This window comes from Talpa europaea, assembly GCF_964194135.1.
Source record: "Talpa europaea genome assembly, chromosome: 2".
Taxonomy (NCBI): domain Eukaryota; kingdom Metazoa; phylum Chordata; class Mammalia; order Eulipotyphla; family Talpidae; genus Talpa; species Talpa europaea.
The window spans coordinates 107,218,170-107,244,011 of record NC_140068.1 but is presented as its reverse complement, the minus strand read 5'-3'; the positions used below and the strand labels follow the sequence as shown (position 1 = coordinate 107,244,011).

Below are 25,842 nucleotides of genomic sequence, written 5' to 3'. Positions count from 1 at the left end.
AATATTGCCTCACAAGCTGTGCAGTAAGATAGTGATATAAGAAGTTAACAACAGGGGAAATGTGAGGGAACGACAGGAACTCTGTACCGATTTTAAAAGTTTTCCATGAAATACAAAGAATCCTAAGATAATAATGTTTATTTACAAGAATAACCCTCATGAATGTGGACTGTTCTAGGCCCTGTGAAAAATAATGTGGTTTCTCAAAACTATAAAAATAATATACCATGTAACCAGCAATTCCACTCTTTGCATTTTTCCAAAGAGCCCAAAAGCACTACCTTGCAAGGAGATACACACTCCTGTGTTCACTGCAGTCCCCTGTACAGCAGCCAAGTCATGGAAACAACATATGTGCCCAACAGTAGAGGAGTGGTATAAGAAGATGTGGCATATATACTCAATGGGATATTACTCACTATAAAAAGGTATAAAATCTTTCCATTTGCAACACCATGGATGGAAACTGGAGGGGATTAAGCTAAGTGAAGTAAGTCAGAAGGAAAAAGACATGTATCAGATAATTTGCTCATATGCAGAATATAGAAAAACCAAAAAAAAACAGGTCAGGTCAAAAAAAACAAACAAACAAATGGGGCTTCCCTGGTGGCACAAGGGGTTAAGAGGCAACCTATGACGCTATCTGCAGCCACTAAAGCACAAGTTCGATCCCCAGCCAGGGAGTTACCCACATGGCACAGCAGACCTCTCGTGGATCGCCCACTGCTCCCCTCAGCAGTGTATTTCAGTAGATCCACCTAAGTAGCCCCTTGAGTGCTCCCCACTCTGTCTCTGGTGAATCCTCTCAGCCCCCACACCTCTGGCCTGTGCCCCAGTTCTTGTATGCATAAATAAATAAATCTTAAAAAAAAATCAAAACAAACCCAGACATATGACTCTGAAATGAGGCTACTAGAAGGGGAAAGAAGGGGAGAGCAGAGTGTGGGGGACACAATGGATCTGGTGAAGGTCTCTGGGTGCTGGGGTGGAGGGGATGGTGCAGTCACTACCTCTGAAGAGATGTGAGCCTGTTCCCTACATGAATTGTAAATCAATGTTACTGAAATTTGAAAAATAGCCCTCAGCAAAGGGACAGGGACAGGGAGTGGATGAGAAAAGTATGTGCTTTGGTAATATAGATCCAAAGAGATGTGAAATTATTCCCCTAAATCACACACAGTACTGTAAATCAGTGTTACTTCAATTAAAAAAATTTAAAAATAGCCCTCAGGAAAGGCACAGGGAGTGAAGGGAAAAAGCATCTGCTTTGCAGTCTCCAGGGGGTTGTCATCAAGGGGCTGCAGAGAGAGGCTGTGGGGAGAGAAGATGGCACCTCAGACACGGGGCAGCGCCAGAGCCTCCTCTCCTCTCCTCCACTCCCCCCTCCCCAGCCTGGTGCCAGGGCTGCTCACAGGACATCTCACCCCCTCCCCCAGTGATGCTCAGCCCCAGCTCACCCTCTCAGCCTGAGTCACAACACCCAGCCTCTCCCCCTGCTAGACTAGGACAGCGCCGCAGCGCCCCCGTGTGGCCACGGGGCTGAGGACAGATAGTGAGAACCCTGTGATCTCCCAGGTTCTCCTGGGGCTCCGAGAGGGACAGGGCTGTGTGCACACAAAGGGGAGCCTCCATCCAGAGTCAGGTTCTGTGTCTGACCTGTTTCCCCAAACACACGCTGACATGCTGGTCCCTCTCCACTAATAACCATAGACTTTGTTTTAGGGAGGAGCAGGTCTCCAGGCCATAACAGCTGGATCCAAGGTCCAAGGTGGACCCCACAAACATACCAGGTCTGAGACCTTCACCAGAGGCCTTGTCACTTGTTTCTCTGCTGACTCCAGGGTTGAAGCCTCCTTCCCCAGGGAATCAACACTAAACTCTTCACCGTTAGCATGGGCTAGAGGAGGGAAGAGGTCATAGGCTAGCAAAAGGGGAATCACCTGAGCAGTGACTCCCTAGGGGACATGAGTGTGGGGGTACCTGATCTATTGTTTCTGTGCTGACAGCTCTGTAACTGACCGTTAACTGTACTGAAATTAAAGGCATTTTTGGCACTGCAGGTGTGTGGTGACTCACATTCTAGGTGAAGATGGGAAAGGAAAAGGGGAGTGGTGATGCAGGGATTCCCCTCTTCCAGAGCAAGTCCCCCTTATGCTGGGGTGACAGGGAGAATCAAGGACCCCAGAGAGGGGGCACACAAGGCCTGTGCCACCTACTGGGGCCAGTCCTGGGCCCTGACCCTGGATTTCGGAGCCCCTCCCTGTGCTGGGACCTCACAGCCCAGTCTCAGGCACCAATGTGAGCCCAATCTCAGCTCACAGCCCTCACCCCCTGGACACTATCTCAGGTACCAGGAGCCCCTGCACCAAGAGGAGTGGCCCAGGCCTTGGACTCCATGTTCTGGAACACAGAGGGCAAGGGTGGGAGGAGCCAGGAGTCTGAGGTGACACAGGAGATCAGCCAGGAGTAGATCCTGGCTTGCCGACTAACTTCTCCCCAGAACGGAATGTGTCCCCCAGCCTCACCCTCCAGGCCAGGTGTCCACACTCCATACTCAAGATGTCAAAGATGGACCTTCCTGCCCAGGGTGAGACCACCCACCCCTGGAACCTGGAGGGTGGTACTTCCCCCCTCCCTAGCCCTGGGAGCCCAGGCCTGGGGGCCTGTCTCTTCTTCCTCCTGGACAAGAGGCAGGGACCTGCTGTCTGGGTCCCTCAGGCCTCGCCCCTGCCACCTCCTGCAATGACAGGAAAGGTTTCTATTTCTTTGGCATGTCTTTTCACTCTTTCACTTTTAACCTATATTTGTTTGTATAGAATGTCTTTCTAGCACACATAGACTGTAAGTCTCCTTGATATTATCCAATCTGAGAATCTCAGACTTTTGATTGGAATTTTAGTTGATTTATATTTTTTAAAGATTTATTTATTTATGAATATAAGAGTGGGGGTACAGGCCAGAGGTGCGGGATGTGAGAGGATTCACCAGAGACAGAGTGAGGAACAGAATAGCAGACTGTCTGAAATACACTGCTTAGGAGAGCAGAGGGTGAGACAGGAGAGGTCTGCCACACCATGTGGGCATCTTCCTGGCTGGGGATGGAACTCTTGCTGCAGTGGCTACAGATAGCCTCATAGATTGCCTCTTAATCCCTTGTGTCACCATGGAGACACTCATTTATTTTTTTTAAAGATTTATTTATTTATGCATACAAGAACTGGGGTATAGGCCAGAGGTGTGGGAGGTGGGGGGATCCACCAAAGACAGAGTGGGGAGCAGAACAGGCAGATTGACTGAAATACACTGCTGAGGGGAGCAGCAGGCAAGTCAGGAGAGGTCTGCTGCGCCACGTGGGTAGCTCCCTGGCCAGGGATGGAACTGGTGCTGCACTGGCTGTGGATTGCTTCATAGGTTGTATCTTAACCTCTTGCCCCACCAGGGGGGCCCCACTACTAATTAATTAATTAATTAATTAATTAATTAATTAATTAATATATATTTTTTATAGAGGCATGTTTTATTTATTTATTTGTTTGTTTGTTTGTTTTGTTTATACATGCACTGGGTACAGTCAGAAGCGCGGGAGGGTGAGAGAATTCACCAGAGCCAGAGCGGGGAGCAGAACAGGCAGAAGGACCGAAGGACACTGCTGAGGGGAGCAGCGGGTGGCAGGAGAGATCTGCGCGCCATGTGGGACCCTCCTCTGGTGGCCGGGGAACAGCCGGGGATCGAACCGGCGCCGCAGCAGAGGCCGCGGGCAGCTTCGCAACCCAGCGCTCAACCTCTGCGCCACCGGGGAGGCCCACTACTAACATGATTTTTGATATGGTCAGATTTGAGTCTATCATTTTGATGTTTATTTTTTAATTGTCTCACATCTTTTTTATTCCATTTCATCATTTTTACCTTTCTTTGATTCAAGCAAATATTTTTCTGTGAAATTAATTCTTCATGTTTCTTTAGATATATTTATTTCAGTACTTTTTATTGTTCTAAGTATTGAAATTTGTATCTTTAATTTTTCAAAATCTACTTAATTGAACTACATCCCACAAAATATAGAAATTTACAGCAATAGAGTTCTATTGAACCACCTTAATGCTATTATTATAATAAATATATATTAATCAAAAATACATTAAGCCAAATAAAACGTCACAATACAAAAATTTAAGCAATCATATCTGTTCAATAAATTAAGACAAGTCTACAAAAAAGAGTATTCTGTGTGTCTCTGTTGCTAGTTATTGCTCTAATGTGTAAGTTATTATCTAGTGTCATTTCCCTGGGTCTAGAAGACTTCCTTTACCATTCCTTAGGACAGAACTGCTAGCAATGAATTCTCTGCTTTTAATTATCTATAGTGATTTACTTTGACTTCTTTCTCTCCTCTTTTATTTCTTAAGATCTTTACATGAAATAAAATTCTCCAATTTTAGATGGACAGTTAGGTAAATATAAATAATTACTAGAATCCTGGAACTACCTTAGAGCACAAACAGCACAGCCCCCTCATCCTAAAATATCTCAGGTACCTGTACATTTTTTTAAATTTATTTATTTACATATTTTTACATTATTCTTCATTTTTGTACAATGTTTGATTTCTCCTTTCAGGTGTTGTCCCCATAAAATTCCCACCACCAAGTCACCCCTGCATGATCACCATAGCCCCGGTGCGATTCCCTCCCCTGTTTTGATTCTTCTCCCTCCCCCTGGGAGCACCCCCTTCTTTCTAGAGCCAAGGCCCACACACAGCCATCCTTCCTGAAGGAAGAGCTCCCAGAGCCCTGGGCCCCACCCACCCCAGGGAGACACAGGACAGGGAGGGACACACTCACCTGGGGACCCCTGGGGGGATAGCTGGAGGAGGAGCAGCAGGGAGGGGAGGAGGCAGAGCACAGAGCTGGAGCAGGAGCAGGTGCCATCTCCTCAGGGCTGGGGAGAGACAGGGCAGGAGGCAGCCAGGCCCACACAGAGGAGCAGGGCAGCCAGGAGCTCTGGGCTTAGGGGGGAGCAGGGCCCAGGGACTCCCCCACCAGTAGGAGCAGTGCCCTTCCTAGTGACCCCTTGGACCCTGAGACCAAGGAAGTCAGACCTGGCTCCTCTCAGGGTTTCTGGAAGCCTCTGTGCTTCTAAACCATGAGGTTTATTGGAGAAAAACATCCTCCCTTCCCTTCCTACCTCATGGAACCACATCCCAGACCCACTTTGCTCAGAGCAGAGTGTTTAGTCCTGTGTTTAGTCCTGCCCTAAACACAGCAGGAGCCTGCTCAGATCTCCAGTGAGGGCTTCCTCCAGGTCCTCTCTAACTCTGGGGGGATTCCTGTCTCAGGGTGAGGGACCAGTGGGACAAAGCAGCAGAGAAGGGAAATGAGTCCTGATCAGAGAAAACACCCTCAGTCTGTTAGCAGGCAGAATGAGGGCCCCCCTCACCCTGAGGGACCCCAAGCCTGCATGCTTTTTTTGGGTTCTGCCATCTGCCACCTAAAGGCAGAGCAAACTCCTAGTGTGAGAGAGTCAGTAGAGGAGCCCGCATGGAGAGGAAGGGAAGATGGGATAACAGTTTCCCAATAAAAGACCCAAGTTACCCTGCCCTCCAAGACCAGCTAGACATCCTGGGGGGAGGGGCTGCAGCTGCAGGAGAGGCCCCACCCCCATCCCAGCTCTCAGCCCAGCCCAGCCCCCAGTGCCACCCACCCCAGGGGGAGGAGTGGACTCAAACCCAGGAGGACACACCCAGAAACCTCATCTTCCCCTGAATGCTGCCCTTGAGCCCTTGTGGAGAAGGAAAAGAGAGAGGGTACAGAGCTCAGGGAAGGTGTCCCTGGACAACACTGGGGGACACTGGACACCCTGCAGGAAGGACACTCACCCCCCTCACTGCCTCTCCAGCTCTTCAGGGCCTGTTCCTGCTGCTTTGTCAACACACACTGTTCCCTGTTCCCTGTTCTGTCTTGTGAGATACAAATTGTCCTGATGCTGGTGGGTTAATCATTTCCTTCCCTCTTTAATGGACATACACCTCTAACTTTTTTAATCGTTTCAAGTGCTTTTGAAATAGTTTCAGGTAAATACCTAAGGTTGCCAAAAGACAGAGGAGAATGTAAAATGAATTGTGAATTGAAAATACAACTACTGATTGGAAGAAGTAAGCCCCTTTCTCCAATGTGCAATCCAGTAAAGTTTATGAAGATAAGGTTAAGATGAGGGGTTCACAGGGAAAGCCTCCTCGAGAAATGGTGCTGGGACACTGGACAGATATATGCAAAAGAATGAAACTAGGGCCTCCCCCGTGGCACAGCGGTTGAGCGCTGGGCTGCAAAGCTGCCTGCAGCCTCTGCAGCGCCGGTTCGATCCCTGGCTACCGGCGAGGGTCCCACATGGCATGGCAGACCTCTCCTGCAGTGCCTACTGCTCCCCTCAGCAGTGTACTTCGTCAGTCTGCCTGTTTCTGTTCCCCACTCTGGCTCTGGTGAATCCTCTCAACCTCCCGTGCTTGTACCCAGTGCTTGTATAAATAAATAATTCTTTAAAAAAAAAAAAAGAATGAAACTAGACCACTGTCTCCCACCTCACACAAAAATTAACTCAAAATGGATAATAGACTGGGATGTAGGACCAGAAGCCATAAAATACATGGAAGAAAGAAGGACAGAACATAACATGACATACATTTCAGAGATATATTTGTGGCTCTATCCCCTGCAGCAAGGAGAACGAAAGGGAATACAGGGCCTCCCCGGTGGCCCAAGGGGTTAAGATGCAACTTATGATGCTATCTGCAGCCACCACAGCACAAGTTCAATCCCCAGCCAGGGAGAGACCCACATGGCACAGCAGACCTCTCCTGTCTCACCTGCAGCTCCCTCAGTAGTGTACTTCGGTCACTCTGCCTGTTCTGTTCCCCTCTCTGTCTCTGGTGAATCCTCTCATCCTTCAGCACATCTGGCCTGTACCCTGGTTCTTGCATAAATAAATAAATAAATCTTTTAAAAAAATTTAAAAAAGGGAATATAAACAGCAGGGGCTCCATCACACTAAAAAGTTTCTGCACAGGAAGGCACCATAATGCATGTAGCCCCTGCAGAGAGGGAGAAAGCACTTGCATACCACACATCTGACAGGACAGACAGCAAATATCTACAACTGTTTAGAGGAATAGGCCTGGGAATGCTGCCAGACACTACCAGAAAGGCATAAGCAGAGCCAGGAATGGAATCTATAAACACTTTCACTTTTTAGATCACTGGCCATTGATCTGAGAGAATGGGGGACATCGCACCCTGAAGGGCCCGTTCTGCCATCTCACCTCCAGCTGGCCTTGTTGTAATCAGTCACGCACAGACAGTCACAGCAAACAGCTATCAGGACAGCCCGTCACAGTTACTGCTCCTGGTATCCAGCACGTTCAGCCCCCAGAACTTGTTATCAGTCCCTGGCCTTACCCAGACACTACCCCGCCGTAGTCAGTTTGCATGAATTCAACAGGAACAGAAATTATTATGCAGACCTTTTCATTTTGCTTTGTGGGAACTTCATATAGGAACCCTCAGAGCTCCTAAAAGCCAGGAGTCAGGGCTCAGGACCACGCCAAGATCTCACCATCAGACATGGCCTGCAGTACCTCGAGGGGAAATCCCTCTCCAGGCTCCCGAGACATCTGGGGTTTCTGGGCATGTCAACAGCCTTCTTGACATGCATTTTGTACCCCTAAAATGGGTGCCAGGTTATTGTTTCCTTGTAGTCACTGAGATCAGTCTGGTTTCTGAAAACAAAACATTCCAGACAAAGCCTTGGTAAAATACCCGTATTTCCAATTGTCTGTTAAAGAGAGGGGGCAAAAGAACTTTATTGGATTTTTGCAAACAACATTTGACATGAGAAATCAGAACACTTAGTAAAAGTTTTACATCTTGGTGAGAAAGAGAAAAGCAGCTGTTTCAGTTTGCTCATAAGAAGATACAATATTTAAGGGTTTAGTTTTGCATAAGTTTTGTAGTTTAGTCATGACAAATTTGTATATATTTTTTCTTAGTGTGAAAGAACTTTAAAGAATTAATGTGCATGGAGAGAAAAGAGAAGAACGAACATATTGCGAATAAAACACCCAAAGTCCCCCATCCCCACGTGGGTAAAGACCCAACCACACAGCCCTGGCCCAAAGCAGGGCCACTGCGGCCTGAAATGACCTCCAAGTCTGAGGCACGTTCAGGTGGGGACCTGGGAAGTGGATGGAAGGACCCAGCAAGTCTGGGCCAAAGGAGCAAAATTAAAGTACAAGTCGAAGTAAGGGTTGTTCTCCCCATGGGTCTCTTCCAGGCATCTCCTTCCAAGTCTCTAAGTTCCTGGTTCAAGTCCAAAGCCAAGAGGCAAGGCAGCTTCTCCACACGTCTCTCTCCTCTGTGTCCCCTGGTGCTCTCTGTACTGACAAACTTTATGTTCTGAGCAAATCGTCCATCAGAACAGCCTGTCACAGCTGACACTCCTGGTGTCCATCATGATCAGCCCCAGAACTTTCTTTTTTTAATAAATATTTTATTTTATAATTCTTACATCTTTTTTCATCTTTGCACAATGTATGCATTTTCATTTTGGTTATATTCCCCTTACAGTTGCCCCCACCCCTTATTTTGACTCTAGTCCTTCCTCTCCCCTTCCCTCCCTGCCCCCTCCCCCCAGTAGTGTGTCTCTGGCTTATAGTTGCTTGTTGGTTTTGATTTTTACTTTGTAAAAATCTTTAATGTTCTTTGATTACAAGTGATGTTGAACATTTTTTCATATACAAGTTTCATATACCTGTCTGCCCATTTTTTGACTGGATTATTTTCTTTGTTTTTGTTGAGTCTCATCATTTGTAATTTTTGTGGTCAGTCCTTTATCATTAGTGTTGTGTGCAAAAATGTTCTCCCAGTCGGTGGGGTTTCTCTTTGTTTTGGTGCAGAAGCTCTTTAATTTGATGTAGTCCCAGCTGTTTATCTTTGCCTTCACTATCACTGCTTTGGGTGATGTGTCTGTAAAGATGTCTTTGATTTGCATGTCATGTAGTGTTTAGCCTGTGTTTTCTTCTATGTATTTTATGGTTTCAGGTCTTATGTCTAGTTCTTTAATCCATTTTGAGTTGATTTTTGTGCATGGTGTGAGGTAGTAGTCAGGCTTCATTGTTTTGCATGTAGCGACCCAGTTTTCCCAGCACCATTTATTGAAGAAACTTTCTTTGCTCCAGTGCATATTCTTTGCTCCTTTGTCAAATATTAGTTGACCATAAATCTGTGGGTTTATTTCTGGATTTTCTATTTGATTCCATTGGTCTGTGTGTCTGTTCTTGTTCCAATACCATGCAGTTTTGATGATTATAGCTTTGTAGTATAGTTTGAAGTCTGGGCGTGTGATGCCTCCATTCCCTTCTTTTTTTTTTTCAGAAGAGCTTTGGCTATTCAGGGTTTTTGGTGATTCTAAATGAATTTCATCAATAATTGTTCTATTTCTTTGAAGAATGACATTGAAATTTTTGTTGGAATAGCATGGAATCTGTATATTGCTTTTGGTAGGATGGCCATTTTGATAATGTTAATTCTTCCAGTCCATGAGCAGGGGATGTCTTTCCACTTCTTTGTGTCTTCTTCTATTTCTTTTAACAGTGTTTTATAGTTTTCTTTGTATAGGTCCTTTACCTCTTTTGTTAGATTTTTTTCCCAAGTGTTTGATTTTTTTTTGGGTCAATAATAAAAGGGATGGTTTTTATTTATTTCTTCTTCTTCAGATTTATTGTTTGTGTATAGGAAGGCTACTGACTTTTGCGTGTTGATTTTGTGTCCTGATATTTTACTAAACAGATTGATGAGTTGAATTAGTTTTTCTGTGGAGTTTTTGGCGTTCTCTATGTATATTATTATATCATCTGCAAATAGTGGTAGTTTAACTTCTTCTTTTCCTATTTGGATTCCTTGTATGTCTTTCTCTTGTCTTATTGCTCTGGCTAGGACTTCCAGTATTATATTGAAAAGCAGTGGTGAGAGTGGACATCCTTGTGTTGTTCCAGATCTTAATGGAAATGCTTTCAGCTTTTCACCATTGAGAATGATACTGGCTGTTGGCTTGTCATATATGGCCTTTTTGATGTTGAGGTATGTTCCTTATATCCCAAGAATTTCAAGGGTTTTTATCATGAATGGGTGTTGTCCTTTTTTGAAAGCTTTCTCAGCAGCTATTGATATTATCATATGGTTTTTATATTCCTTTTTGTTGATGTGTTGGATGACGTTGATTGATTTTTGGATGTTGAACCATCCTTGTGTCCCTGGAATGAATCCTACTTGGTCGTGGTGAATTATCTTATGGATACATTGTTGGATTCTGATAGCTAAAATTTTATTGAGGATTTTTGCATCAGTGTTCATTAGGGAGATTGGCCTGTAGTTTCCTTTTTTTGTGTTGTCCTTGTTCGGTTTTGGTATTAGTATAATGTTGGCTTCATAGAATCTGTTTGGTATTATCCCTTCCTTCTCAGTTTTTTGAAAGAGTTTGTAAAGGATAGGCACTAATTCATCTCTGAATGTTTGGTAGAATTAATTTGTAAATCCATCAGATCCTGGGCTTTTGTTTTTAGAAAGGTTTTTGATTACCATTTCAAAATTGCTGCGTGTAATTGGTCTGTTTAGTTGTTCTATTTCTTCTTTATCTAGCATTGGGTGATAGTAGAGTTGTAGGAATTTGTCCATCTCTTCTAGATCGTTGAACTTGTTTCCATATAAATGTTCATAGTAGTTTCTGATTATTCTTTTGATTTCTGCTGTGTCCGTTGTGATTTCTCCTCTTTCATTTGTGATCCTGTTTAATTGTGCTTTCTCCCATTTTTCCTCTGTGAGCCTGGCTAGGGGCTTGTCTATTTTATTTCTTTTTTTTGAAGAACCAGCTTTTGGTTTCATTGATCTTTTGGATTGTTTTTTCAGTTTTGATTTCATTTATTTCTGCTTTGGTTTTTATTATTTCTTTTCTTCTACTGGTTTTAGGTTTTTTTTTGTTGTTCTTTTTCTAGATCATTCTCATTCTTTGAGCTTTGAAATTAGGTTGTTTCTTTGAGTTCTTTCTTGTTTCTTGATGTGAGCCTCTATTGCTATATATTTTCCTCTTATTACCGCTTTTGCTGCATCCCATACATTTAGGAAATTGGTGTCCTCCTTGTCATTCAACTCAAAGAATATTTTAATTTCTTCTTTGATCTCCTCATTAGTCCAGTGGTCTTCCAGTAGTGTGGGTTTCATTCTCCATGAGGTAGGAGAGTTCTTTGCCTTCTTTTTATGGTTTATTTCTAGTTTGATGCCTTCATGGTCGGAGAAGATGGTTGGTATGATTTCATTCTTGGTGTATCTGTTGATGTTTGTCTTGTGTCCCAGTATGTGATCGATCCTGGAGAATGATCTAATCAGCCCCAGAACTTGCCATCAGCTTCCCGGTTATCCTGACCCTGGTACATCAGAGGGCGTCAGTGTCCAGCACTCTCTGGGGCATCATCAGGGCAGGAATCTTAGTTTAAAACAGGAGCTTTAGTTCAAAGAAAACAGATCATGAGTCATGTAGCGTGTACGTGCAGCCTGTGTGTGTGCAGATTCCTGTATGGGCCCTTCCTATGCAGACTCCTGTAGGTAGGGGCCCTTCCTCCCTGACCCTCTCTCAGAAGGACAGAGCTAAGGTAGAGGACAGGGCACTGTCTGTGTTTCTCACCCATGTGCTTAATTGCAAGACCACTCAGGCTCAGGGAACAGCAATGAGGTTTCTTTTTTTTTTCTTTTTTTTTTTTTTATTATTTTAAAGAGGCATGTTTTATTTGTTTGTTTGTTTTTATACATGCACTGGGTACAGTCAGAAGCGCGGGAGGGTGAGAGAACCCACCAGAGCCAGAGCGGGGAGCAGAGCAGGCAGAAGGACCAAAGTACACTGCTGAGGGGAGCAGTGGGCGGCAGGAGAGGTCTGCGCGCCATGTGGGACCCTCCTCTGGTGGCCAGGGAGCAGCCAGGGATTGAACTGGCGCCGCGGAGGCTGCGGGCAGCTTCGCAACCCAGCGCTCAACTGCTGCGCCACTAAGGAGGCCCAATGAGGTTTCTTTAACAAACAGGAGAGCAGGGAAATAAAGATTCTCTAAGGCCTCAGTAGCCAGCTATGTTACCCCAGATAGTGTCTGCAGCGTCCCATAGTCCCAAATTAAGGCTGCCCGTATATGGTGGGACAGTCCTGTTAAGGAGGGCCTGGAGCTGGTGGCACAGCCGCAAGCACTGGGCCAGGATCCAACTCACGGTTGCTCCCCTCTGAGGAAACACCCCATCAGGCACAGCCACAGCCTGATCGCTGGGCCAGACCTTTCAGGCCACAGCACTGGGAGATGGTGCTGGACAGTCAGCAGCAAGTACAACCTTGCTGTTGTACTTCAGCGGACTGCATGCCCTGGGGCTGTGTGGGGGGACAGAGAGCCTCTACAGCCAGCTTGGCTGCCGTCTTTGTCCATGACACTGACGGGGGCTGGTGGTGAAGTGCCCACCTACTGTCACCCACTGCCACTCCCGCTGCTGGCTGCAGTAGGCACAGCTGTCAGGGTGGTCTGGGCCCTGTCCTCAAGCAGTGGCCTCTGGAGCCTGCCAGAGTGGCTGGGGTCCATTCAAACCCAGCTGATACCCCCCCCAGTTCTCACCCTTAGCCCAGCAAGGTGGCCTCGGTGAAGCTGTCCTGTGGCACCCACTGCAGGGTGGCCTTGGTGCTGCCCAGAAGCAGCTCCCTAGGGAGAGCCTAAGCCCTAGGGGCTCCTCTGCTTAACCCTGGCTTGCTCTGGGGAAGGAAACCCCCCTCTGCCACCACCTCTAGAGCTGTGCCCACCAGCTCCCACGTGTACACATAGGGTACCAGGGCAGGAAACCCCCATTGCTGCTGCCAGCCCTTTCAGACTCCTGCTCCCACTGGCCTCTGGCTGTGCCCACTGGGGAAGCCGCACCAACAAAGCCTGCATGTCCCACCACTCGGGGGCAGGAAACAGCTGGGTAAGCCCCAGGGATCTGGAGTCAATATCACACACTACACTATTATATACAAATGTATACATTCACATGTATTTACTAATGCCTTTCCTAAATTTTACTTGAAAAATCTGTGCTGTAAATTTTTATCAAATGAGTGAGAAATCCATTCAGGGACAGTGACAGATTTTCCTTCTGCTGAACCACTTTTCATGTCCACCTGGATATGCCTCCTGGGAGGGAAAGCAAAACAGACCCCCTAGCACATGTCTTGTCTTTTCCTCCCAGGTCCTCACAGCTCCCTGATCACTGACATCAGGGGGCACCAATCTGGCTGAGCCCCAGGACATATGTGGGCGTGTTACCAACACTCATGTCTCTCCCAGACCCAGCAGCTCAGAGTGATGAACAGGAAACTGGGAATCACTTCCTCAACACGCCCTGCAGGTGAGGCTGACGCACAGCCAGGAATCTGGTCTCGCTCTTCTGCTAAAAGTATGATCAGCACCAATGTTATTATGAACAGACTCTCAGACTCTGTTCTAGACCTTGTGCGTCTTCATGAGTGTCCCAGCGGTGCCTGTGCTCACTGAAGTGGGCAAGTGTCCCTGGTCTCCCTGCCTTCTCCACGTGGTGTCAGAGTATACAGTTGGCTCTGGGAGGTGGTCTTAACACAAGGGGTTTTAGGGCTCAGTCCTGCTCCTTTATTTTCCTTAGTCATCACTCCCTGGGAGACCCATCATGTTCAAGACTTCAAATATCATGTACATCACATCACATCCCAGAGCTGTTTCTCAGTGTGCATATGTCACCTGTGCTCCTGGCTTGTCTGCTGCAGACAGATGATGAGAAGTTCTCAGTTATTAACAAGACTCAGAGACTAAATGAATTTGCAGCAGGGAAAGGCTGGGGAGAGCCCTAGACAGCAACTCTGCCTTTCACTCTCCCAGAAAAGCTTTTATTAATAAAAGCTCTCCTGAAAAAAAAAGAAGGGAATGGAGGCATCAGACTCCCAGACTTCAAACTATACTACAAAGCCATAATCATCAAAACTGCATGGTATTGGAACAAGAACAGACATACAGACCAATGGAATCGAATAGAAAATCCAGAAATAAACCCACAGATTTATGGTCAACTAATCTTTGACAAAGGAGCAAAGAATATGCATTGGAGCAAAGAAAGTTTGTTCAATAAATGGTGCTGGGAAAACTGGGTCGCTACATGCAAAAGAATGAAGCTTGACCACCACCTCACACCATACACAAAAATCAACTCAAAATGGATTAAAGAACTAGACATAAGACCTGAAACCATAAAATATATAGAAGGAAATATAGGCGAAACACTACGTGATTTGCACATCAAAGACATCTTTACAGACACATCACCCAAAGCAGTGATAGTGAAGGCAAAGATAAACAGCTGGGACTACATCAAATTAAAGAGCTTTTGCACAGCAAAAGAGACAATAACAAAAACAAAGAGAAACCCCACCAACTGGGAGAACATTTTTGCACCCAACACTAATGATAAAGGACTGATCACAAAAATCTGCAAAGAGCTGATGAGACTCAACAACAACAAAGAAAATAATCCAGTCAAAAAATGGGCAGAAGAGCTTAAAAGAAACTTCTCTGAAGAGGAAATGCAAATGGCCAACAGGCATATGAAAAAATGTTCAACATCACTTGTCATCAGGGAAATGCAAATCAAAACTACCATGAGATACCATCTTACACCAGTGAGAATGGCACATATTAAAAAAACTAGCAACAACAAATGTTGGCGAGGGTGTGGAGAAAAAGGAACTCTTCTGCACTGTTGATGGGAGTGCAAACTGGTCCAACCACTGTGGAAAGCTGTATGGAGATTTCTGGACCTACTAAACATAGAGCTTCCATATGATCCAGCAATTCCACTCCTAGGTATTTACCCAAAGGACACAGAAACATCAATTCCAAAGAACACCTGCACCCCTATGTTTATAGCAGCACTGTTTACAATAGCTAAGCTTTGGAAACAGCCCAAATGCCCAAAAATAGATGACTGGATCAAGAAGATGTGGTACATATATACCATGGAATATTACTCAGCATTCAAAAAAGATAAACACATGCAATTTGCAGCAACATGGATGGCGCTGGAAGGGATCATGCTCAGCGAAATAAGCCAAAAAGAAAAAGAAAAATACCGGATGGTCTCACTCATAGCAGGAATCTAGAAAACTTAAATAAGGGACCGGGAAAATGAATAACTATAAGAAAGTGAAAATCAAAATCAACAAAAAACTATGAACCAGAGACACTTTTAGGGGGGCGGGGGTGGGAGGGGAGGGATTGGGGTCAGAATGGGGGGGCTGCAATTGTATGGGGAATATAACAATAAAATTTATAAAAAAAAAAAAGAATATTTATATGAGTAAGCAAGACAAAAATGACTGGGGAATCTTTTTCACTGATTCTTTCACACCGGTTTAGGTTTTCAAAATCTGTCTTTCAAATGGACATGATGTTACAAACTAAATCGTTCATGGATAATCTTCTAACATTAAAAAAATATAGGGCTTCCAAAAAAAAAAAAAAAAAAAAAGATATGAACAAAAGGATAAGAAAATAGCACACAGAGGCCCCCTGGTGGAGCGAGGGGTTAAGTCTCAGCACTATGAAGCTACTGGCAGCCATTGAGGCCTGAATCAGATCCCCAGCCAGGGAGCTACCCACATGGTGCAGCAGACCTCTCCTGTCTCACCTGCTGCTCCCCTCAGCAGTGTATTTCAGTCAATCTGCCTGTTCTGCTCCCCGTTCTCTTTCTGGTGACTCTTCTTCCCTCCCCCTGCCTCCGCACCTCTGGCCTACTCCCAGCTGTTGTATGCATAAATCAAATAAATCTTTTTTCAAAAAAGAAAATAGCACTCAATTGTGTTTATGCTTATACAAACGAATAAGTTACTGCTGGAACAAGCTTCCCTGGTTAGTGGGGATCATGCCCACAAGCCAGTACGTCGTCAGAGAATAGGAATCAATTCTGGGAAGTTCTATTTGCAGAACTTCTAACTTCCTGGAACTTCGTGTGCAGAGTGAACAGGTCCACTCAGAGACTCTGGTTCCCTTTAAGGCAGCAGGCTGCCAACATCTGTCCAACTGCCACCATCATGCAGTTCCAGCTTCAGCTGGAACTACCCTCAGCTTCAGCTCTCCTAATGAACACCTCAGATGCCATTTCCACAAATGTGCTACTTTGTGTCACTGCAGGCTCCACATCTCTACTTCACAGTGTGAGATGTTGGGTGGCATCCTGACCCCTTTTTCTCACAACCCAGATGTTACATTAGGAAATGCTGTAAACTCCATCTCTAAATATATCCAGATCCAAACACTTCCTATTATTTTCCTGATCATACGCCATAAAGCTACCAAATTTTACATCCTAGAATCTGTTCTAGTTTCCTACATTTATCACCTTCACCTCTTGATTCTGCACAGCAGCCAGGCTGAGGTTTCTAAAGAGAAGTTGCACCATGTCAACCTCTGTCCAGAAAGGTCTGTTGATAACACATCTTACTCAGAGATAAGATTGTGAATTCCAAATCAATCTTCAGTGACAAGCCTAAATATTTGGCAATTATTTCCTTTTATAGAAAAGCATAGGTTTTTCACTTCGAAACATAGAAAAAGTGCAGTGTATCAGTTTAGTCAAAAATCCAGCAGCCAAATATACTACTTGGCCATCAAGTTTCCCTTTCCAAATACATTTAAAGTCACATAATTTTGTGCTTATTACATAGTGTTTTTAAATAAAAACCATCAAAATCTTTAGCTAAATAATTCCACATCTGGATTGAATCATGGTAGTATGGATATTTTTTAGAAATTCCAGTTTATTCATTGATCAGTAAAATGTAACATTTGACAATTTCCCCAGAGAATAAGCCTCCTGTGTGTAGGGTGATGACAGTGTCATCACACCCGCTAAGAAGTGGGTCATTTGCATAGTTACTACTAGATTCCATCAGACCTGCTGTCATGCTGAGGCTTCCCCATGAACAAAGTATGACAAGTGGTCAGTGCTGGGCCAGCACGGAAGACGGAGCTCACTCTTGACACCAGGCACCACCTGAATCCTGTATTTGTGCTTCCTTGTTATGACACTGAAACTTGGTGTTACTAAGCACAATGAGTTTTTTCTTAATGAATGTGGTGGGTTAAAGTAAATGGATATAACCTGGTCCCCTAATAATTTACTTTCTCTCCACCTTTTTAAAAATTATTGTTAAGACAATACAAGTTACAGATTCACTGGCTGGAAAAACAGTCACCTCTTAGGTCACCCCTGTACTTATTTATGAGGTTGGTTTCTCTTGGTCTCTCAGCATGACCATCCCTCAGCAGGGCCTTCAGTGCAGAGTATCCAAATGTTACCATTGCTATGTCTCCTGGTTGGATGTAGATTATTTTCCCTCATTAAAAATATTTAGTAATTGGGCAATAATCTGCTCAGCCTTTGTCACCTCTCCATGGAATAACTTTTCATTTTTCACCATTTCCTGCTGGCTACTGTGCTTTTCTTCTATCACCTTCTTCACATAACTGTGGTCCTTTCCCTTTAAAAGGGGAAGAATTTTTGAATGAGCCTCCAATTCTATCCCACAATGTAAAATATTGTCCACAGTTGTAGTCAAAGAAGAGGTGTGTATGGTCAGCTGAGCCATTAATAACTGGCCTTAAGATCTAAAGATACGGGACCTCCCCGGTGGCGCAGCGGTGGGCACTGGGCTGCGAGGCTGCCAGCCTCTGCAGCACCGGTTTGATCCCCGGCTGCCGGTGAGGGTCCCACATGGCGCGCAGACCTCTGCTGTCTTGCCTGCTGCTCCCCTCAGCAGTGTACTTCGTCAGTCTACCTGTTCTGCTCCCTGCTCTGGCTCTGGTGAATTCGCTTACCCTCCTGCATGTCTGACTGTACCCAGTGCTTGTATAAATAAATAAATAAATCTTTCAAAAAAAAAAAAAAGATACGAAAATCACCATCATGAATGGAAATTGTCCAAATATTGACCAAGACGTACAAACCTAAACAAACAAGTTGTGTAATGGAAAGATAAAAGGGTAGAGATGGTAAAAAGAAAGTCATTCACAGGGTGAAAAGCATGACTTGCAGGTGGAGTAGGAATCTTCCCGAAGGATGAAGTTTATGGTTCGCTTATACACAAGTCTGGCGAAGGCCTCTGTGAATCCAGCAGATCAGTATGTTGGTGAAAAAGAGGAAGGACCATATACTAATCATGAGTTGAATACAGCCATTTGGAAACTCTCCTACATTGTCATATAATTTGCTGTATCCTCTCAGCTCTAGCAGAAACAGTGAGATGGTCAGAATACTTAATCCATGGTAATGAGGTAACAGTAAACAATTTCTTGCAAGACTTGATTCTTTAAAAATTGTGGGGGTTGGGCCTCTCTGGTGGCCTAGGGGTTAAGTCTCAGCACAACCACTGAGAAGGCCCACTACAAATGCCTGTGTTGGATCACTGGCCAGGGAGCTATCCACATGGTGCAGCAGACCACTCCTGTCTTGCCAACTTCTCCCCTTAGCAGTGTATTTCTGTAGACTCACCTGCTCTACTCCCCACTCTGTCTCTGGTGAGTGCTTTTACACCTCTGGCCTTCACCCCATTTCCTCTATACAAAAATTTTAAAAAATCATTTTAAAAAATTGTGGATGTTTTATTAGTGAATTATACACAAGTAATAACTCAGTGTTGCAAAGAAAAAATAAAGGTTAAAAGCACCAAGATTTATTACTATCAGGAGAATAACAGTCTGTCGGAAGATGTCACCTTCTGCCATGTGGCTGGATATATAAGTGGTGTAAAAAGTCATAATCTGCAGCATCAAGTACAAGATCCATCTCAGACCCAGCAAACAGCAGAGGCTGGGGACCCAGTGGTGGTGTAGATGCAACAAGACACAACGGGGGACTCAGTCAGTGGAGTCAGGCTTTGTCGTCAAATAAGTCTGAGAGGGTCAGTCCACCACCCAGTGCTGCCAGGCCAGGAAGCCTGGGCTGGTCTGCAGCCCTGGTCAGCAATAGGCGCAGCATGGCGGGTCTTAAGGGTTAGTTTTAAAGTTTGGCTTAATCTGGCCCTTCGTCTGCTTTCTCTACATCCATATGTAAGTATTTCTCTTTCCTTTTGATTTATCCCTCTTCCATCCATGTTGCCGCAGGGGCATGAGTTATGTTTACTGATCACGAAATGCTATTTCATTATACAGGTACATACATCACCTGTATATGTACATATATATATACATGTAATCTTCATTTGTCACCTGTTTGGGGCATTTAGGTGGTTCCCATAGCTTGGCTACTGTAAACAGTGCTGCAATGGTGACGGGAGTGCAGGTCCATTCACAGGAGAGTATTTCTCCTCTGTGAGTAGACATTCAGTGTAGAATCCTGGGTCCAATGGCAGAACCACATTTACTCTTTTAAGAAACCTCAATACTGTCTCCATAAGGGCTGGCTCAGTCTATATTCCAAAAACAATGTAGGACTGCCCCATTTATTCCATATCCTTGCCAGCACTTGAGTTTCTGGTCTTCTGGATATGGGTCATTCTCGCAGGGATGAAGTGGTTTAAACCAGGGGATCATAAAGCCACAAAATATGGGGCAAAAAGAAATCCTGTAACACTCAGGCCAACACAAGGCTGTCTCACACTGTGAAAGAAAGAAAATAATCATGAAGAAATTCAGATGAATTACCTGAGTGTTAACATGATCAATAGGCCACTGCATTCTCAAGATGTCCTCCCGGAAGCATCCCTATCACTTAATGCCAGCCTCTCTGCAAAAACCCACACTCCCACTGCAGGCCTCCAGGGTCTCACCTTTAGGGACTGAGATACACTTCAGAGCCCTGGTACTGCAGTTGCCTGTGGGAGAACACAACAAAACTTGCTCAGAGATGAGCCCACAGGAGGAACTGATGAGAGTGACTCCCCCATCTACACTGTCTCCAGGGGCTCAGGGATCCAACCCCTGACCCACACTTACTTGGAACCTGATGTAACTTCCTCCTTGTCCACCTGTGGGAAGAAACATCATGTGAGACCACAGAGGAGCCAGGTCAGAAGTCCTAAAGGAATCTTCTAATCCTGCAGAACAGGGAAGTTTCCAGAATGTGACTAAAAACCCAGGTCAGGACTGGGAAAAATGAAGAAAGGAGGTAAGGGGGGACCGGCCTAAATGCCCTCTGGGCAACACACGTGTGTGGATGGTACTTTCCATTAACCAGGTAAGGCAAGTTCTCCCCGAGACTTGAGAGTCCCCAGTAGACAAGATCCCCCACTCCCTTCCCTACCTGAGTACTTCTTCTAACACTTCAGAGCTGCAGCCATCACACATCCAATGAGCGCTCCTCCAAGGAGAACCAGGCCAAAAATGAGGTTCATTGAGATGGAGGAGGACTGAGTATGCGGCCCTGGAAGGGAAGAGAAGGTCAGACCCTGACCCTGAGACCTCAGACTGACCCTCTGAAGGTCTCCAGAAGAAAGCCAGATGGCCCTGAGAACAGCCTCAGTGCCCACATCCCTCTCCTTACTCCATCTCAGGACTCGGGGCTCCAGCAGGCCCTCATGCTGCACATGGCACGTGTATCTCTGCTCCTCTCCAGAAGGCACCACGACAGCCGCCCACTTCTGGAAGGTTCCATCCCCCCCGGGCCTGGTCTCCACCAGCTCTGTGTTGTGGGTCAGGTCCTTCCCATCTCGCTGCCAGGTCAGGGTGATGTCCGCAGGGTAGAAGTCCAAGGCCCAGCACCTCAGGGTGAACTTCTGGTCAGAGGTGGGATGACGGGTCACATGTGCCCACTGGGGGCCTGAGTGGGAAGAATGGGAAATTTCATGCTTTGTGTTTCCTCCATGGACACTGAAGCAGCCTCATGTGACCACCTTCCAATGGACAAAACAGTATATTTGGAGGGAGGAGCACACACCCCAGAAACCAGCCTGGTCTGGGAGTCCGGGATAGCAGGTGAGAGCCCAGGGTGGGATGCAGGTCTCTAAGCATTTTGTTGCTGACTTGGGTGGAGGGTGATGACACAGACAGGCAGGAGTGAGATCTCTAAAAATGTTCTCTGACCAAAAAAACAAGATCTCAAGAGAGAAACTCATTGTTTCTAAGATGGCTGCTGGTCAAAAAAGATGCAGTGAAGAGTGATTTCACGGGTGGTCTCCCCTCTTTCTCAGGAAAAACTGGATTCCTTAACTGTCCTTCAGAAAAAGTGGGAGCCTCTGGGCCAGTCTCCATCCCGGAGCTTGAAAACGTGGCAGGCAGCTCCCTCTCTGGCCAGAAGGGGACGCTTTACTGACCATTATTCCATTTTCCTGTAGGGTGTGCGCCTCAGGGAGATCCAAGGCCTCTCACCTCTGAGCTGCAGCGCCTCCTTCCCCATCTCCAGGAGTCTGGGGAGCCACTCCACGCACTTGCCCTCCAGGCTGCTCCGGTCCTGCTCTGCCCGACCTTCCTCCTCCCATTCGCGCTGGGTGATCTGAGCCACCGAGTCCGCGGGGGTCCAGGAGCGCAGGTCCTCGCTCAGGGAGATGAAATCGGCGCCGTCGTAGGCGAACTGATCGTACCCGCGGAGGAGGCGCCCGTCGGGCCCCACGTCGCAGCCCAAAGTCCTCTGGATCGTGTGAGACCCTGAGCCCGCCCTTCAGTCACCCCGTGGTCTCCCGCCCGCACCCGATCCCCCGCCCTGAATAATCCCAAACTTAAATGACACCTAAAGGGTGAAAGTCCCGCGGGCTCTTCCCTGGTAAGGAGCTTGGCAGGTGCCACAGGCTCAGGGGATCACTGAGACTAGGGGCGGGGGGTGGGGGCGGGAGCGGTGACCCGCCCCGGCCCGCGCTGCTCACCGTCCCGGCTCTGGTTGTAGTAGCCGCGCAGGTCCTCCAGGAGCGCTTTGAGCCTCTGCGCCGAGAGTCTTTGGCTCCGCGTCTCCTCTTCCTGATCCTCCTGCCCCACCTGCTCCGCCCAGGGCGCCAGCACCTCCACCCTTTGATCCGGAGAGTCACTGTCGAACCGCCCGAACTGCGTGTCGTCCACGTAGCCCACCGCGAAGTACCAGGGCTCCCCGAGGCCGGGCCAGGACGTCGCGGTTTCTAAAAGCCTCAGAGAGTGGGAGCCTGGGGCGGGGAGGGGTGAAAGCCGGGCTGACCCTCCTCCCGGGGCGGGTCCTGAGTCCCAGGGAGATGGGGCAGGGGAGAAAGTGTCCAGGAGGGAGGGAGCTCCAGAGACTGAACATGGGCAGCGGGTCCAGAGGGGGCAAGACTCAGGGGGACAAAAGGAGGAGGCAGGTGGGGGGACAGAAAGGGACCAGGACTGAGGGGGCCACGGGGGTGACAGAGGGGCCTAAGGCAGCAGCTTCCTCTGCAGAGCCTTTTCCCTCCACCCTGCACTCACCAGCCCAGGGGTCTGTGGGGGCCAGAGGCCCGGAGAGAAGCAGCAGGAGGAAGGTTGGGGGCCCCATGACCAGCACTGCTGAGGTCTGGGGAGCTTCTGACTCTAGGGTGTGGGTGGAGACTTAACTGGGCAGGCAGTGATGCTGATTGGTTCTCTGGGAAGCTCCAGGCACTAGGGACTGAGAACTGGGGAGGAGTCACAAGTATGCAGGGCCCAGGCACTGCTGGTTGGAGACAGAAGTGAAACCAAGGGGCCAGTGGGGTATCGCCAAGAGTAACTTTCCTGCCCTAGACACAGACTGAGGCCTGGAACTATGAGAACCACACTGGGGACCTAGGGCTTTGCTCTCCACCTTCCTCTCCTCACCCAAAGCTTGGCCACCCTGTCTCCATGATTCCAGGCCCAAGGACTGGGTCAGCGATTCTCAGTCATTGTCCTTTCCTGATCCGTGTCTGGTGTTACAAATTAGGGAGGACGCCAAGTATATAATCTTGTGTGAGGTATCTCTACCCATATTTACCACACTTGGAGTAAAGCTGTGTTTAATCATGTAACTATTTCAGTTAGAGTAATAGTAATAATCGAATGCATAATAATAGAAAGTGTTCTTAAGAAAAATAACTTATTTGTGAAAATAATCAGGGCAATGAAAAGCGTGGATCTTTTATGTTTTTTGTTTTTGCAGTTGTCTTTCTTGTCTGTCTCATTAGAAGACAGCAGGATTTTCATGTTTCCTTCTGCATTTAGTTTGTGGTTCTGGTTGAAGTCTATGAAAAAATGTATATAGACTCACACAAATGTGTTGAAGTACTATTTCCGCATCATTGCGAATATTCCACTTTGATACTAAATTAAATCTATACAGGTGGTATTTTATCAAAGGTTATTTGCAAAGTAAAACCTAAAACAATATCATTGAATATTTCTTATTCTGTTACATTTCCATAGTCCTTTCTTGCATATTGATGGGGTCTTGTGCTAATTTGTGATTTTTTTAAGTAACATATTGTTCCCCTAAGTTATAAAGACCTTCAGTGTTCAATACAGCAGAATCAAGTTATTAAAAAATTGATTTTATTTTTCACCACAAATCCCAAAAGTAAAAATAGTAATGGAAATTGTCAAGTTAGTGATAGGACACAATTTTCCATAATTCGGGTTTTGTCTGAGTAATTTCATTCTGTCAAGGCGAGGTTATTGTCAGTTATCAATTGTCATTTGAAGGTCAGTTTCTTAAAGGAGCACACATTCATTTTCAGGACAATGTCTGCCAATTAACTAAATCCAAATAGCCATAGTTTTTGTCATTCATCCCTTCATGTCAAGATATATTGCCTACAAAAAAAGGGAAAGAAGTCTAATTCATCTCATGCAAATATTTTCCTTGGCACATAGCATCTGGGAAGGCAGCAGAAGTGCTCTGTGTGTACTTGCGTGTCATCACATCAGGTACTGTAAAATTGGATTTGATGATGATAAAATAATGAAGCTAATTTTCAATGCTTCAACCAAGATGTTTTGAAATGAAACTGGCTTGGAGTTGTGTTTCTGAGGGAAGTAGTGGTGAAGAATAACTACTATTGCAGTTAGTAATATAACCTCCATTTTTGCTAAGTTTTACCTCAGCAAATGTCAAAATAGTGAAAAAGCCAAAGATGTCTGAGTCACATTTTGAAAACAGTTTTGACCTCATGGATCCTGTGACAGGTTCTGGGTGACTTCAAGGGCTCCACAGACCACACTTTGACAAATGCTTTTCTCAGTGAACCAGGGAGCATCTCCCAAGTGTTCTCTGCCTTTGTCTCCTCTTCACTTCCCAGCATCCCCCTCCCTAGATGGCTCCTGCCTCCCCAAGCTGCCTCCCCTGAAAACACAATGAAGAGCAGAGAGAGGGCCATGGAGATGTGGATTTTGCCCTCTCATGAGAGATGGACACTGAGCAAAGATGACAAAGACACGTGTAAACCTGACCTGAGCCCCGTGCTAGGAGGAGGGAGATTGTTTATTGTGAAAGCAGAGAAGTGTTATCAGGTCCCCTTCTATTATTTTAAATAATGTCAAAAGATGTAAAAAATACATTAAAAACGGGACCTCCCTGGTGGCATAAGGGTTAAGTCTCAGTACTATCACTGCTTAGGACTGAGTTTGATCCTCAGCCAGGGAGTAACCCACATGGCACAACAGACCTCTCCTGACTCATCAGCTGCGCCCCTCAGCAGTGAATTTCAGTAGATCTGCCAGTTCTTTTCCCCATCTGTCCCTGGTAAATCTTCTCACGATCCCCCACCTGTAGCCTATACTCCAGTTCTTTTATGCATAGTAAATAAATAAATCTTTAAAAAATACATTAAAAATAAATTAAACATAAAGGTAGAAGAGTTTATTTAATATATATAATCATAAATAAGAGCGAACTCTTGGAAATTATAAATTTGTTCATAGAAATGAATAATTCAGCAGATGAACTAGAATATTGAAGTCTCTCTCCCATTAAGTCATACAAATGGAAAAGAAATGACAAGCAGAGAGAAGACCTACAAGAAACTGAGTCTGTCGATCAAGAGTATTCCAATACTGATTGGAATACTTGATTGACGCAAGTCAATCAAGAAAATCCCTGAGCACTCACAGATAAAATGTGCACGCTGAGTGTCCTCCCCAGGTTCCTCCTACAGAGGATGAGCAGCCCCACACCATGACCTGCCTGGAACTTTCAGAAAGAGACTGGAGAAGGGCAGACCTTGGGGCCTCAAGAGACAACTCAGGCCTGGAGGCCAGAAGGCCCTGAAGCCAGGCCTGCCCAGTCCTCAGGGGAATCCAGCCCAGACCCCATGTCAGGCCCAGGTGAGGGAGGCGCTGGGGGCACAGACATTCACTTCAGCTGTGCGTGGTCTCAGGGGTTACTTTCCATGTTCCTCCTCTAGTGGGCAAAGGGGGAAACGAAGATGATGGACACAGAGAACAGGACACAGGAGAGAGGCCCGGGATGAGGTGAGGGATCCGAGCCTTCAGCCCTGCCCAGGTGAGCAGGACCCAGGCCCGGGAAGCAGGACTGAGACTGTGGGACAGGGGTCTGCCCAGGATGAAGCGGGCAGAATAGCTGGCATGTGTGATATGTCCATGGAGAAGATTCTGACCCTGGGGTGGTCTTGGGGTGATTAGGAAGTGTAACAGGGTGGTCCCCAGGAAAGGGGGAGGTTCCCTGCCCCACCCAAGGAAGGGTGGAGTTGAGCAGGAAGAGAAGCTGCAGAAGAGACTGAGGAAGGAAGCAGGATGGAGCCAGGAGACCTGGAGGAGGCGCATGGAGCCTAGAGACACGTGAAGAAACTGCGCTTGTCTTTTGGTCGTGGACTGGGTGACACAGATGTGGGTGA

At 46.3% G+C, this 25,842-nt stretch overlaps 1 protein-coding gene and 1 pseudogene across 2 annotated transcripts in view; both read right to left on the bottom strand.

The window, feature by feature from the left end:
* LOC311188221 (lathosterol oxidase-like) overlaps nt 1–18,911 on the bottom strand; it is a 42,749-nt pseudogene extending 23,838 nt beyond the window's left edge. Inside the window, exons 1-2 of the transcript in view lie at nt 18,747–18,911; nt 18,020–18,461 (exon numbers count right to left, since the gene is read on the bottom strand). The product of the transcript in view is annotated as a lathosterol oxidase-like (transcript). The remainder of the gene's footprint in view (nt 1–18,019; nt 18,462–18,746) is intronic.
* A 1,468-nt stretch (nt 18,912–20,379) lies between these two features.
* On the bottom strand, nt 20,380–22,982 carry LOC311188220 (patr class I histocompatibility antigen, A-126 alpha chain-like; the record flags this gene model as incomplete). Its single annotated transcript, XM_084259371.1, has 5 exons — nt 20,380–20,486; nt 20,607–20,882; nt 21,431–21,706; nt 21,922–22,191; nt 22,979–22,982. 5 exons carry the CDS (start codon nt 22,980–22,982, stop codon nt 20,380–20,382), a joined length of 933 nt encoding a protein of 310 aa, XP_084115497.1.
* Between the last annotated feature and the right edge of the window lie 2,860 nt (nt 22,983–25,842).